At 33.9% G+C, this 11999-nt stretch overlaps 1 protein-coding gene across 1 annotated transcript; it reads right to left on the minus strand.

Annotated features, from left to right (window-relative positions):
• Nucleotides 1-211: 211 nt before the first annotated feature.
• Nucleotides 212-11634, minus strand: LOC145107000 (uncharacterized). The gene is made up of 12 exons (XM_079043898.1): nt 10132-11634; nt 9599-9672; nt 9222-9291; nt 8395-9141; nt 8211-8307; nt 7530-8069; nt 6654-6686; nt 6306-6543; nt 5587-6193; nt 5296-5526; nt 296-306; nt 212-248 (listed from the first exon to the last, which is right to left on the minus strand). The coding sequence occupies exons 1-12, from the start codon at nt 11632-11634 to the stop codon at nt 212-214; spliced, it is 4188 nt and encodes a 1395-aa protein (XP_078900024.1).
• Between the last annotated feature and the right edge of the window lie 365 nt (nt 11635-11999).

The following is an 11999-nucleotide window of genomic DNA, read 5'->3' on the forward strand; positions in this document are numbered from 1 at the left end:
TCGTTTCACATTTCATATTCGTTTAGTTTTTGATGTATTTAAAAAAAGGTTAAAAACTGTATACAACTTGTAGGTAGGATAATAAGAGGGTGTTTAGGGTGAGTTGGTTTCACATAATTCTAAAGGAATTAGAAGGAATTGGAAACTAAAATATGTTGGAGATGGTGTTTGGGTTACATAAGGAATGAAATTAGATTTCTATAATTATCATTCAATTTCCAATTTGAAAGAATTCTAATTCCTCCACCCTGCATCAAGAATGTAAATTCAATTTATTATCCTTATTTTAAATTACACATTATCGTCCTGTTATTTATGAGATAAATTTAAAAAAATTAAAAAAAAAACCCATCCAAGTGATTTTTGCCTTTTTTTTTTATTACCTACGTTGAATTTTTTTTTGTTCCCTCTTTTTACCTCTTATGTTTGTTTTCTTGGAGAAAATGACAAAATTCTTTAAATTATTTAAAATCCATTACTAGTAACCATTAATTTCACAAAAATGAAGTTGACAAATTGTTTAGCTTTTTACTTTCATCTATATTTCTATTTGATAAACTTCTTTTTTTAACTTAAATTTTATAGAAGAGTTCAATAAAAAATATTGTAATTAAATAAAACAATGTCATGTTTATTAAAAAAATATAATTAGTTGCAAAAAATTATTAAAGGGTATTTTTGTTATATTACAAAATATATTTTTCAATTCATTTATGAAATCAGCAAACCAACAGAAAACATATTTCATTCTAGTATCATGTCAACCAAACGCATTGCATCTTCTAGTACATTTAGATTCAAATTCTTTCAGATTCCAATTCTTTTGATATATTTCATTCTTTCCAAAAAAATTCTGCGAACCAAACGCCCTCTTATGGTTTCGTTTAAAAACAACTTATTGAGTTATTGGCTTTTTGAAAAGTCAACAAGTAAAAAAAATGTTTGACAATATAAAAAAGACTTTTAAAATAACTTCCCACTGATCCTTCAAAAGAAAATTTCAGTAAGTTAAAATTTATAACTTTTTAAAAATTTTTATAACTTTTTAGGTTGTAAAAGACAAATACTTATTAAAACATATATAAGCTAAGATAAACACTTTTAAAAAAATAACTTATTGACTTATGGATTTTCCAACCACAAAACTATGTATTTTTCAAATTATCACAAACACAAATCATTAATTTCAATAAGTTAATATCTTAGATAATTAACCAATACAACCACAAAACTATATATTTTTCAAATTATCACAAACACAAATCATTAACTTTAAGATCTTAGATAATTAACCAATACGAGTTAGAAAGGTATGACATTATTGCGCTCAACAAGGTCGAGAAACATTTTCAAAGTGGCTTTTTATCTTAAAGCACATTCAAACTTGTTGAATTTCCCAAGTCAGTGGAATTATGCAAAAAAAAGGTCGGAACAAATAAGATTTTCCAACTCCTAATTGCAGACCAGATATTTAAACCACTTTCAGACCAAAGGATTTTATTCATTAGTAAACTAGTTGTTTGAACGAATCCAAAACGAATCAATTTACTTTAAACCATTTTTTTGTAAAACGGGTTCCAGATCAAATACATATACTTTTAACGGAACCGGTGTTTTTCCTATCTCCCCACATCATTTTTTTTATAAATAATGTAATTTTTTTCATGGATCCCTATCAATTTAGGAATGTAAATGTTATTATGATCAATATATTAGAAATATAACGCCATGTTTTACAATCCTTAATTTGAATGTTTATGTTCATTGATGATCGTTTATGTCCGTTCATTTATTTCATTTATTGTCTTAATGAAGATAAATGAACGAATAAGAACAATGTAATTTGTTAAAGAAAGGAACACCAACAAAAAAATTCGTTCATTTAATCGTTTGTGTTCGTTTGTTTTTTCAGTTTACATAAATGAATGAACATGTACAAGCTATTGTTTGTGCTCGTTTTCAGGGCAGGTCCATTGGTTTTCCATGCCCTGAGCTAGATAATAAAATAATGTCCTATACTTTTACGCACATATATAAAAAAAATTAATAACAAAAGTGGTATAAACTATACAATTAATAAAAAATATATAAATACAATTTTTTTTTCCTAAAACGATGTTTGATTTGTTATTCTGATGGAATCTTGCAAGATTGGAATTAGAGATTCCATTCCATTCCATAGTGTGATTTGGGATTTATATGGCTTCTGCCTTTTGTCCTTCAACCCTTCAATATGTATTAGAAAATTCTCATTTTTAAAAGGAAACATGAAAATACTATAAACAAGAAACAAAATAAATATCACAAACATGTTCTGAGTTTTATTCTTCTGTTAGGAATTAAATTTTTACACGGAAATAAAAACATAAGTCGACAAATAGCATTGTATTAAAAACTCATAACATCTAATATAAATTAATGTAATAATATTTCAATAGGTTATAATATTTGAAATGTTTCGCCTGTAAAAATGTAGCATGGTTGCATTTCTTTAATGAAAATGAAAATGGGGTAGATGCTCTTGAACTTGGTTCACATATAATAATATTTGAATTGGTTAAACTGTAAAATTGACAATTACCCCACCCCCCAATATCTTTAATCAGAAATAACAAAATTAAAATCAAGTGTCACCACACAATCTTTCATAGTAATTCTATCAAACACTTAGAATGAATCATTTGATGCTTAAATTAAACCACAAGAATTTAGAAAGGACACAAAAATTTAGAAAGGAACTTTAGAAATTTGTACCAGAAGAAAACTATATATACTCAAAAAATTTACCTAAGTAAAACCACTAAAATCAGATTCAAAGAAGCAAATTTCGAGCTCTAACAGGTAAACATAAAAAATCAAGCTCCTAAAACAAACCATAAAAATCATATTAAGAGGTCAGATGATGATAGATGGTAGCAGGTTTAGAAAGACATTGGAAACAAATTAAGAAAAATCGAATTCACCCAAATCAGTTGAAGAGAAATAAAAAAATCAGAATCCAATAGGTATTTTCTTTTGTTTTAGATGAATCAGAAATCAGTTGAAGAGAAATCCAACCCATTCACTCACAATGAGAGGTGATCGAATGAGAGGATGAAAGAAAATCGAACTCAATGTAGCAGCAGATTAAGAGAATGATCGATTGAATGTAGAGAATGAGAAACTACAAATAAGAAATTGGGAATAGGAGTCAGACCATATAGTTTAGTCAAATGACTACAGATCAATCAATTGACTGCCGACTCCTCCCAAACCACTGCCGACTCCTCGATTTTCAAGGGTAGCTATTACCGATTTCGACGATTGCAGTTCTCAAAAAGCTTTAATTTGGCGCTCCCGCTTTTCACACTTGCCTCCGGACGGCCGGACCTATTCTTTCTTGGACTGAAAACTGGACTTAATATGCATACAGTTTTACTTATACAAAAAATATTCCCACCTTAATTTGATGCCCAGGGCCTAGGCCTAACTCGCCCATCTATCGGGCAAGGACTGCTCGTTTTATTACAGTCATATCTATCGTGTGTGTGTGTGTGTTTTAAGAAAAACAAAAAAGCATGGATTTATATCATCTTTTGAGAATAATGTTATGTTATGTTATGAACTTACTGAATTGATAACAAGAACACATGAATGACAATGGAAATCAACTTGATATTGCTCAATGTTCATAACAAAACAAGGGCAATAAAGAACAATTGAGAAAGAAATGAAGAACATGATAGATATAGCTATTCGAGATGCTATGGTCTCCGAAAAGAAGAAGAAACTTCTAAAAATATTCTGTCTGCCCAAGATGATGTGCTCCCACCACTTCTTATAACCTGACTGCCAGCTTTTGATGTTAATTCCCATTTTACCCTTGCTCTTCCTCCATATCAGCAGGATCCTTGTGACCGGTAGTGGTCCCCTGCCATTTTAGCATCTTTTTCTGTTTTCTCCTTTGGTACGTGAATTGTAGTGGTGGGTGCACCACATTACCCTGCCCCCACAAAAGGACCTTGTCCTCAAGGTCAAAGTCGGGAAATGTGCCATTAATGGTTTGGAAATCCTCCCAGGTGGCGTCAAATTATGGTACACCCTTCCATTTGATTAAAACCTCTATTCTTTGGCTCATATCTTCTCTTATGGTTCGAACTCCCATCAGCTTTTCTGGTTCCCAATTAAGCCTCATGTCTTCTGTTAAGTGGATTGGTAATTCCGGGTGAACAGGCTCGTCGCATATGGCTTTCTTGAGTTGTGAGACATGAAAGACTGGATTTATTCGAGTTGTGTCCGGCAATCGCAGGTGGTATGGTACAGCTCCATTTTACTTAAGGATAAAAAATGGACCATAAAATCTAGCCACCAACTTCTGAAAGGGTCGGTTGGTTATAGATCTTTGCCTATAATGTTGCAATTTTAAGTAAACCCAGTCCCCTTCCGCGTAAGACATGTCTCTGCGGCTCTTATCAGCATAAGTCTTCATCCTTTGTTGAGCTTGCAGTAAATGGCCTTTAAGCTCATCCAAGATGACATCTCTCTCCATAAGTTGCTCTTTCACGGCTGATACCCCTGTTTGCCTTGGTTGCAACCGAATTACTCGTGGCGGGTCACAGACATATAGAGCCTTAAACAGGGTGGTTTTGTTGGTGGTGTGATAAGAGGTGCTATGCCAAAATTCTGCCCACGGCAACCACTGTGACCAAGAATGAGGTTTTCCCTGAATGAAACACCGTAGCTACAACTCGACGGACTTGTTGACAATCTTCGTTTGCCCATCAGTTTGTGGGTGGTAGGCAGTGCTTCGTAGCAACTTCATTCTTTGAAGTCTAAACAAATCTCGCCAAAACAAGCTCATAAAAACCTTGTCCCGGTCCGAGACTATGGACGATGGGAACCCGTGAAGACGGATGACTTCTTTAATGAAGATTGATGCTATGGAATTGGCTGTGAAGGGATGTTTGATTGCTATGAAGTGAGAGTATTTGGCGAGGCGATCCACCACCACCAAAATGGAATTGTAACCGTGCGAATTAGGAAGGCCTTCTATAAAATACATGGACAAGTCGTCCCAAACTTGGTTTGGAATGGGTAAGGGATGTAGAAGACTCGTCGGGTGGGTTGTTAACGCCTTTTGTGTTTGGCACACGACACACGCCTGGACATGCTTCTGAATACTCTTTTTCATTCCACCCAATATCACTCAGTTGCTAGCCTCTGATACGTCCTAAGTTCTCCTGCATGTCCGCCTAGCACGAAGTCATGGAATTCTTTTAACAATTTAGGAATCAACTTAGATTTTTGGGGTATGACCAGCCTACCCTTATACACCAGCCTTCCATTTTCCACGGTATAGCCCACGTGGTGTTTCCCTTCTTCAATTATGCATTTTTTAACCTGTTGAATAAACAAATATTCAGCTATTTCTTGATCTAATTCATCAACAGGAAAAGTCCAACTAGAGGTAAGAGTTTTCATTTCCTTTGATTCTGTAAATTCTTGTGATAGAGCATTGGCGAATCTATTGGCAGCTCCTGGTTTGTACTGAATCTCAAAATCAAAGCCCAAAAGTTAATACATCCACTTTTGGTATTCCGGGCCTACCTCCCGTTCTTCCATCAAGTACTTGAGGCTGCGTTGGTCTGTTCGGATCAAGAAGTGTTGACTCATTAAGTAGTACCTCCACCCGTTGAAAGCTAAGGCGATGGCCATCAGCTCATTTTCATAAATTGATTTCAATCTATTTTTAACCCCAAGAACTTGGCTGTAAAAGGCAATCGAATGTCGATCTTGTAACAAAACTGTCCCTAAACCCTTTCCGGAAGCATCTGTTTCAATGATGAAGAGTTTGGAGAAATCCGACATCACTAGGACAGGCGCTTGGAGAAGGGTTGACTTGAGATTGTTAAAAGCCTCCGTGGCTAGTGGTGACCAATCGAAACAATCCTTGCGTGACTGATCCGTCATTGGTGCTGCCATGTTAGCATATCCTGCGATAAATTTCTGGTAATATCCAGTGAGGCCCAAAACCCCCCTGAGTTCCCGTAAGGTTTTTGGAATTGGCCAGTCTTTAATTGCCTTGATCTTCTCCGAGTCTACAGCCACTCCTTTCCTTGAGATGACGTAGCCTAGATATGCTATTTCTTTTCTGCCCCATTCACATTTAGCTAGATTCGCATAGAACTTGTGTTGTTGTAATGTCTTCAATACCCTTCAAATGGGAAAGGTGTTGGACTTCATCACGACTATAAATTTAAATGTCATCAAAGAAAACCAAAACAAATTTTCGAAGATAGGGTCTGAAAATTTCATTCATGACGGACTGGAAGCTGGCGGGGGCATTGGTAAGGCCGAAGGGCATGACCCTAAACTCATAGTGTCCTTCGTGTGTATTGACGGCTGTTTTTGGGGTGTCTTCTGCCTTCATGCGGATTTGATGATACCCCAACTTCAGGTCTAGCTTGGAAAAGACTTGTGATCCATGTAATCCGTCTAACAATTCGTATATCACCGGTATTGGGAACTTGTCCTTAACTGTGACCTTGTTAAGGGCTCGATAATCTACACAAAACCTCAAAGAGCTATCCTTTTTCTTCACCAACAACATCGGACTAGAGAAAGGACTACGAGATGGCTATATGATACCGAAAGTGAGCATATCATGAAGCAACCTTTCGATTTAAGCTTTTTGTACATGAGAATATCTATAAGGACGAACAAATATGTAAAAACTAGTAAGAACTCAGTTACCCAACATCACCATCTATTATATCATTTAAGGATTAACAGACAGGTGGTTTTGAAGAACTTACAATGCAAACCTCACTACATAAGCCTACACTACTCTCAACAATGAATCACTCAATCCTAATCTAGAACAAGATCGAGAACAGATAATAGATCATCTTAGAAATACAGAAAACCCTAATTACAAATGTTCTACAAAATGAGAGAGAAAGTGTATGTTGTGAAGGTGAAGAATGACTGAATGAATGACCCGAACAGCAACCCCTGACCTTAAATATCTGGGTCATCTCCAACCCAAGGATCCACGTGTTAACCCGGGTACATATCAAACTAAACATATTACCCCCTTCTTTATTCTGCAAGTTTTCCTGCAATACCCTTTTACACATATATCTACAAATGACCTTATTTTAATTAACAAAATGTTAGTTTGTAACTTTAAATATTATTTATTTTAACATCCCCCCTCAAACTAAACATTTTGAAATTAATTATTTAAAAGAAAAAGGATCAAACAAATTCAATTTATCACTAAGACTTTCATGTTGAGAAGACACAAGAGACTTAGTGAATATATCTGCAACTTGATTAGAAGAACTAATTTTAACCAGTTTAATAATTCCTTTTATGATTTTTTTCCCTTATAAAATGAACATCAATTTCAAAGTGTTTAGTCTTATCATGAAAAATTAGATTCATAGCCAATTTAATGGCTGATTCATTATCACAAAATATGTTTACAGGTACATAAATTTTAAACCCAATATCATATAGAATTTTCAAAATCCAAATTAACTCACACGATAAAGAACTTAAAGCTCTATATCCAGACTCTGTAGAAGAGCGTGATATAGTAGATTGTTTCTTGCTTTTCCAAGAGACAGGAGAATTACCAAAAAACACAACATAATTAGTTACTAATTTCCTAGAAAAAATTCTTTTAGCCCAATCAGCATCTGAATACCCTTTTAATAAAAGTTCATTAGATTTAGACTTCAAAATACTAGTACCCTTACCAGGACTAAACTTAAGATATCTTAACAATCTTATTGCAACCTGAAAATGAGCTTTAGTAGGTTTATACATATATTGACTTAAAACATGTACTGCATATGCAATATCAGGTCTGGTAATTGTAAGATAAATAAGTTTACCAATTAACTTCTGGAAATCTGTAACACTTTCCACCAAAACATCTTTATTATTATCAAACACAATATTTGACTCAAGGGGAGTCTTAACAGGTTTACAACTTAACATACCAAAGTCATGTAAAAGTTCCAAGCAATATTTTCTTTGAGATAAACAAATACCATTTGGAATATCAATAACTTCAATACCTAAAAAATATTTTAATTTTCCCAAATCTTTTATGAGAAACTGTGATTTCAAGAAATCTTTTACTTTTGTTATTTCTGTCTCATAGTTTCCAGTGACAATAATATCATCAACATATACTAACAGAATAACAATCAACTTACCTGTAATTTTAACATACATTGAGTAATCATTATAACTCTGTTTAAAACCAAAATTAATCAAAGAACTACTTAACTTTTCATTCCACTTTCGTGGGGCCTGTTTTAAACCATATAAAGATTTTAACAGTTTACAAACCCTGTTATCATTTTTACTATGATATCCAGGAGGTAATGTCATATATACATCCTCTTCAAGAGAACCATACAAAAAAGCATTATTAATGTCAAACTGATATAAATTCCAATTATAGTTTACAGCTAAAGTAAGAACAACACGAATAGTAACAATTTTGGCTACTGGAGCAAAAGTTTCCTCATAGTCAATACCTTCCCTTTGATTATACCCTTTTGCTACTAAATGAGCTTTATACCTTTCTATTTCACCATTTGCCTTGTATTTTATTTTATAAATCCAACGACACCCTATAGGTTTTCTATTTTTAGGTAAATTTGTTATAACCCAAGTATTATCTCTATACAAAGCTTCCATTTTCTGATTCATAGCTTTAACCCATTCAGGATTAAGAGAAGCTTCATAATAAGACTGAGGTTCAACTGTTTTATCAAGATTAGAGACAAAACGCTTGTTTTCAGAAATTAAATTTGAATAGTTAAGAGTTTTTTTAATTCCATATTTATATTTTCCTTCTACAATATAATCACTAAATTTAGATGGAAGCCTAGTTTCTCTTCTAGTACGTGTGAGACCAATAGACTGAGTATCAGGAGGATCAGAAACTAAAGGACTATTTTCCTCAGTCCGGACAGGAGAGTCAGGAGAACTAACAGAACTAGGACTAGACCCATCAAATAGAGGCACATTGGACCCTTCAAATCTTAAACTAGTATCTATGTCCCTCTCTGTAGGATCTGTTCTACTAGGACTCAAAGGAGAACTAGCACATCTAAATGATGATCCAATCCTTGAGTTCTATTAGAAACACCATTATCAACATAATTTTCAGAAGGTAAAGGATTATCATAGGAAAATGGATCAATCCCACTAGAAACATCATTAGATCTACTAAACACAAGATTCTGCATTCTGAACGGAAACACAGATTCATAGAATTTAACATCCCTGGAAACAAACATAGAATTTGAATCAAGACTCAAAACTTTGTATCCTTTCTTTTCTAAAGAATAACCCATAAAAACACACTTTTCAGAACGAGCAGAAAACTTATCAGTATTATTTAAACTGGTAGAAAAACACAAGCACCCAAACACACGAAGATTATCAAAAATTAGGTGACTTTTTATAAACTAACTCATAAGGAGATAGCCCTTTTAAAACAGAATAATGAGTTCTATTAATAAGAAAAACTGATGTGAGAATAGCATCACCCCAGTACTTTAATGGAACTCCTAATTGAAACATCAGAGACCTAGCAACATTAAGAATATGCCTGTGTTTCCTCTCCACAACTCCATTTTGTTGTGGAGTGTAAACACAAGAGGTCTGATGAACAATACCATGATTTTCACAAAAGGTTTTAAAACGAAAATTTATAAATTCAGTTCCATTATCAGTTCTTATAGTTTTAACAACAACTCGAAATTGATTTTTTAACATATTAAAAAATATAACATAGCTTTGAAAAACTTATTCTTTAGACTTAAGAAGAAAAACCCAAGTAGCTCTAGTGAAATCATCCATAATAGTCAAGAAGAACCTAAACCCTCCTACACACTCAAATCTATATGGTCCCCACACATCTAGATGAACAAGTTCACCAAGAAATTTTGTCACATGAAGACTATTATGAAATGCCTCTCTAGTCTGTTTGGACTTATGACAAACTTCACAAGGTGGGAGAGAAACATTACTAAAACTGAGTTTATTTTTAAGAATGTTTAAAGCTTGATCAGTAGGATGACCAAGTCTACTATGCCAAGTAAATTTAGACACACAACAAACATTCTTTGAAATAGAGGACTTACTACCTGAAATATATGGATCAAGGTAATAAAGTCCACCAGATTGGTTACCAGTCTCCACCGTCCCCTTGGACTGTGAATCCTGAATATGAAAACTATGTTCATTAAAAACAACTTCACATTTGTTATCTTTACACAACTTATGAACAGATAACAAATTAACATTGAAATCTGGGACAACAAAGACATCAAACAGTGTAAGAGAATTAGATAGTTGCATATTCCCAATTTTATTAATTTGAGCAGAAGACCCATTAGGATGACTAACCCTTAGATTTAATCTAGAAACATCAATTGAATCTTGAAGATGTGACTCAGAGCTAATCATATGTTGACTAGCTCCAAAGTCAACGACCCATTTGGAACAGTTATTATTAAGAAAAGAGTTACATGAAATACCTGCCATATTGGCATTGACATATGTCTCATCCAACGCTTGCTTTGTTTCACCAATGAGACTGAGAAACTTTGCATATTGCTCATTAGTTAAAAAACGACAATCATTACCACTATCACCAGTTCTAGATCCAGGGGATTCAGTTTGAAAAACAGAAGTTGAATTATTAGAAAAACTTTTGTTTTGACTATTGACTTCAGACCTTGGCTTGTGATCCTTTGGATACCCAATAATTTTGAAACATTTATCAATGGAATAACCCTTAAGACCACAGTTTTTACACTGTGGTATTTGACCCTTGGATTTAGATTTTTTCTGGTCAACAAATTTAGACACAAAAGCGGAAGACAAGGTTTTGGAACCTGAAGTCAAAGAATTAGAACCATGTTTTTTATTTGACTCCTCACGAGACACTAAAGAGAGGGCAGTTTTGACAGAAGGAAGAGGATCCATAAGCAAAATATGATTCTTAACTTGATTATAAGACTCATCTAAACCACTTAAAAACTGCATTAACTTCAATAATTTTGAATGGTTCTTAAAGCTATTAGCAGCTTCACAAGTACACTCAGTAAGATTAGTTAAACCATCAAACTCTTTCCAATATGAATCAAGTTTACTAAAGTAATCAGATAAAGACAAACTTCCCTGAGTAAGAGAAACAATTTTTTGATGAACATTAAAGATAACAGAACCATCTGTTTTATGATAAGTTTCAGATAATTCATTCCACAGATCATGAGCACTTTCTGAACAAGCATGATTAGCATATAAGTTCTCAGAAATAGACCCAAGAATCCAAGAACAAGTAATAGCATTAGCACGTTCCCACTTAGACTCTTTAACATGATCATTAACAAGTTTAGGTACAGTTCCATAAGTAAAACCAAGTTTATTACGAGCCTTTAAGGCTCTAACCATAGAACTGCGCCATATCCTAAAATTTTCAGTGCCTAACAACTTGAAACTAATAACACTAGTGACAGTATTATCAGAAGGATGAACATACAAAGGATCATCAAAGTTTATTGTAGGATCTGGTTTAGCCCCAGACCCACCAGAAGATTCAACCCCAGAATCAGTCATTCTTTACAAAAGAAAACAGATAAAACCAGAAATCAAAAACAAAGCAGACAATAGTGAAGCCTTAAAGTCCAGATGGTCACCACAGTATGTCGGGGTCCAAGACAAGCAGTCACCAAGTCAAAAAACAATATAACAACTCGTATTTACAAAGAAAACAAAGAACCCTAGAACAATAACAAGAAGGAATAAGGAACAAGAAAACCTCACAGTGAGATTAGAAGAGAACACAACCAGTAAACCGATCGACTCTCATATCCGATCTCAACTAAGATTTATCGGTGATGAAATCCGACCCTTAGTGAGTTATTTCAGACCTTATGAGATTGATCGACCGATCCAGTAGAAGAGAAGGCCATCACTCGATT

Source organism: Lactuca virosa, chromosome 4 (genome assembly GCF_052849685.1).
Source record: "Lactuca virosa cultivar CGN04683 chromosome 4, Lactuca_virosa_CGN04683_v6, whole genome shotgun sequence".
Taxonomy (NCBI): domain Eukaryota; kingdom Viridiplantae; phylum Streptophyta; class Magnoliopsida; order Asterales; family Asteraceae; genus Lactuca; species Lactuca virosa.

What these genes read in the sequence shown, in the direction of transcription:
- LOC145107000 (XM_079043898.1), bottom strand. Translation starts at nt 11,634, where the DNA reads ATGACTGATTCTGGGGTTGAATCTTCTGGTGGGTCTGGGGCTAAACCA. An exon ending in CATATTCTTAATGTTGCTAG is followed by an intron (nt 9,292 to 9,598) that starts GTCTCTGATGTT and finishes GTTTGTTTCCAG; the next exon opens with GGATGTTAAATTCTATGAAT. An exon ending in ACTTGATGGAAGAACGGGAG is followed by an intron (nt 5,527 to 5,586) that starts GTAGGCCCGGAA and finishes TTTGAGATTCAG; the next exon opens with TACAAACCAGGAGCTGCCAA.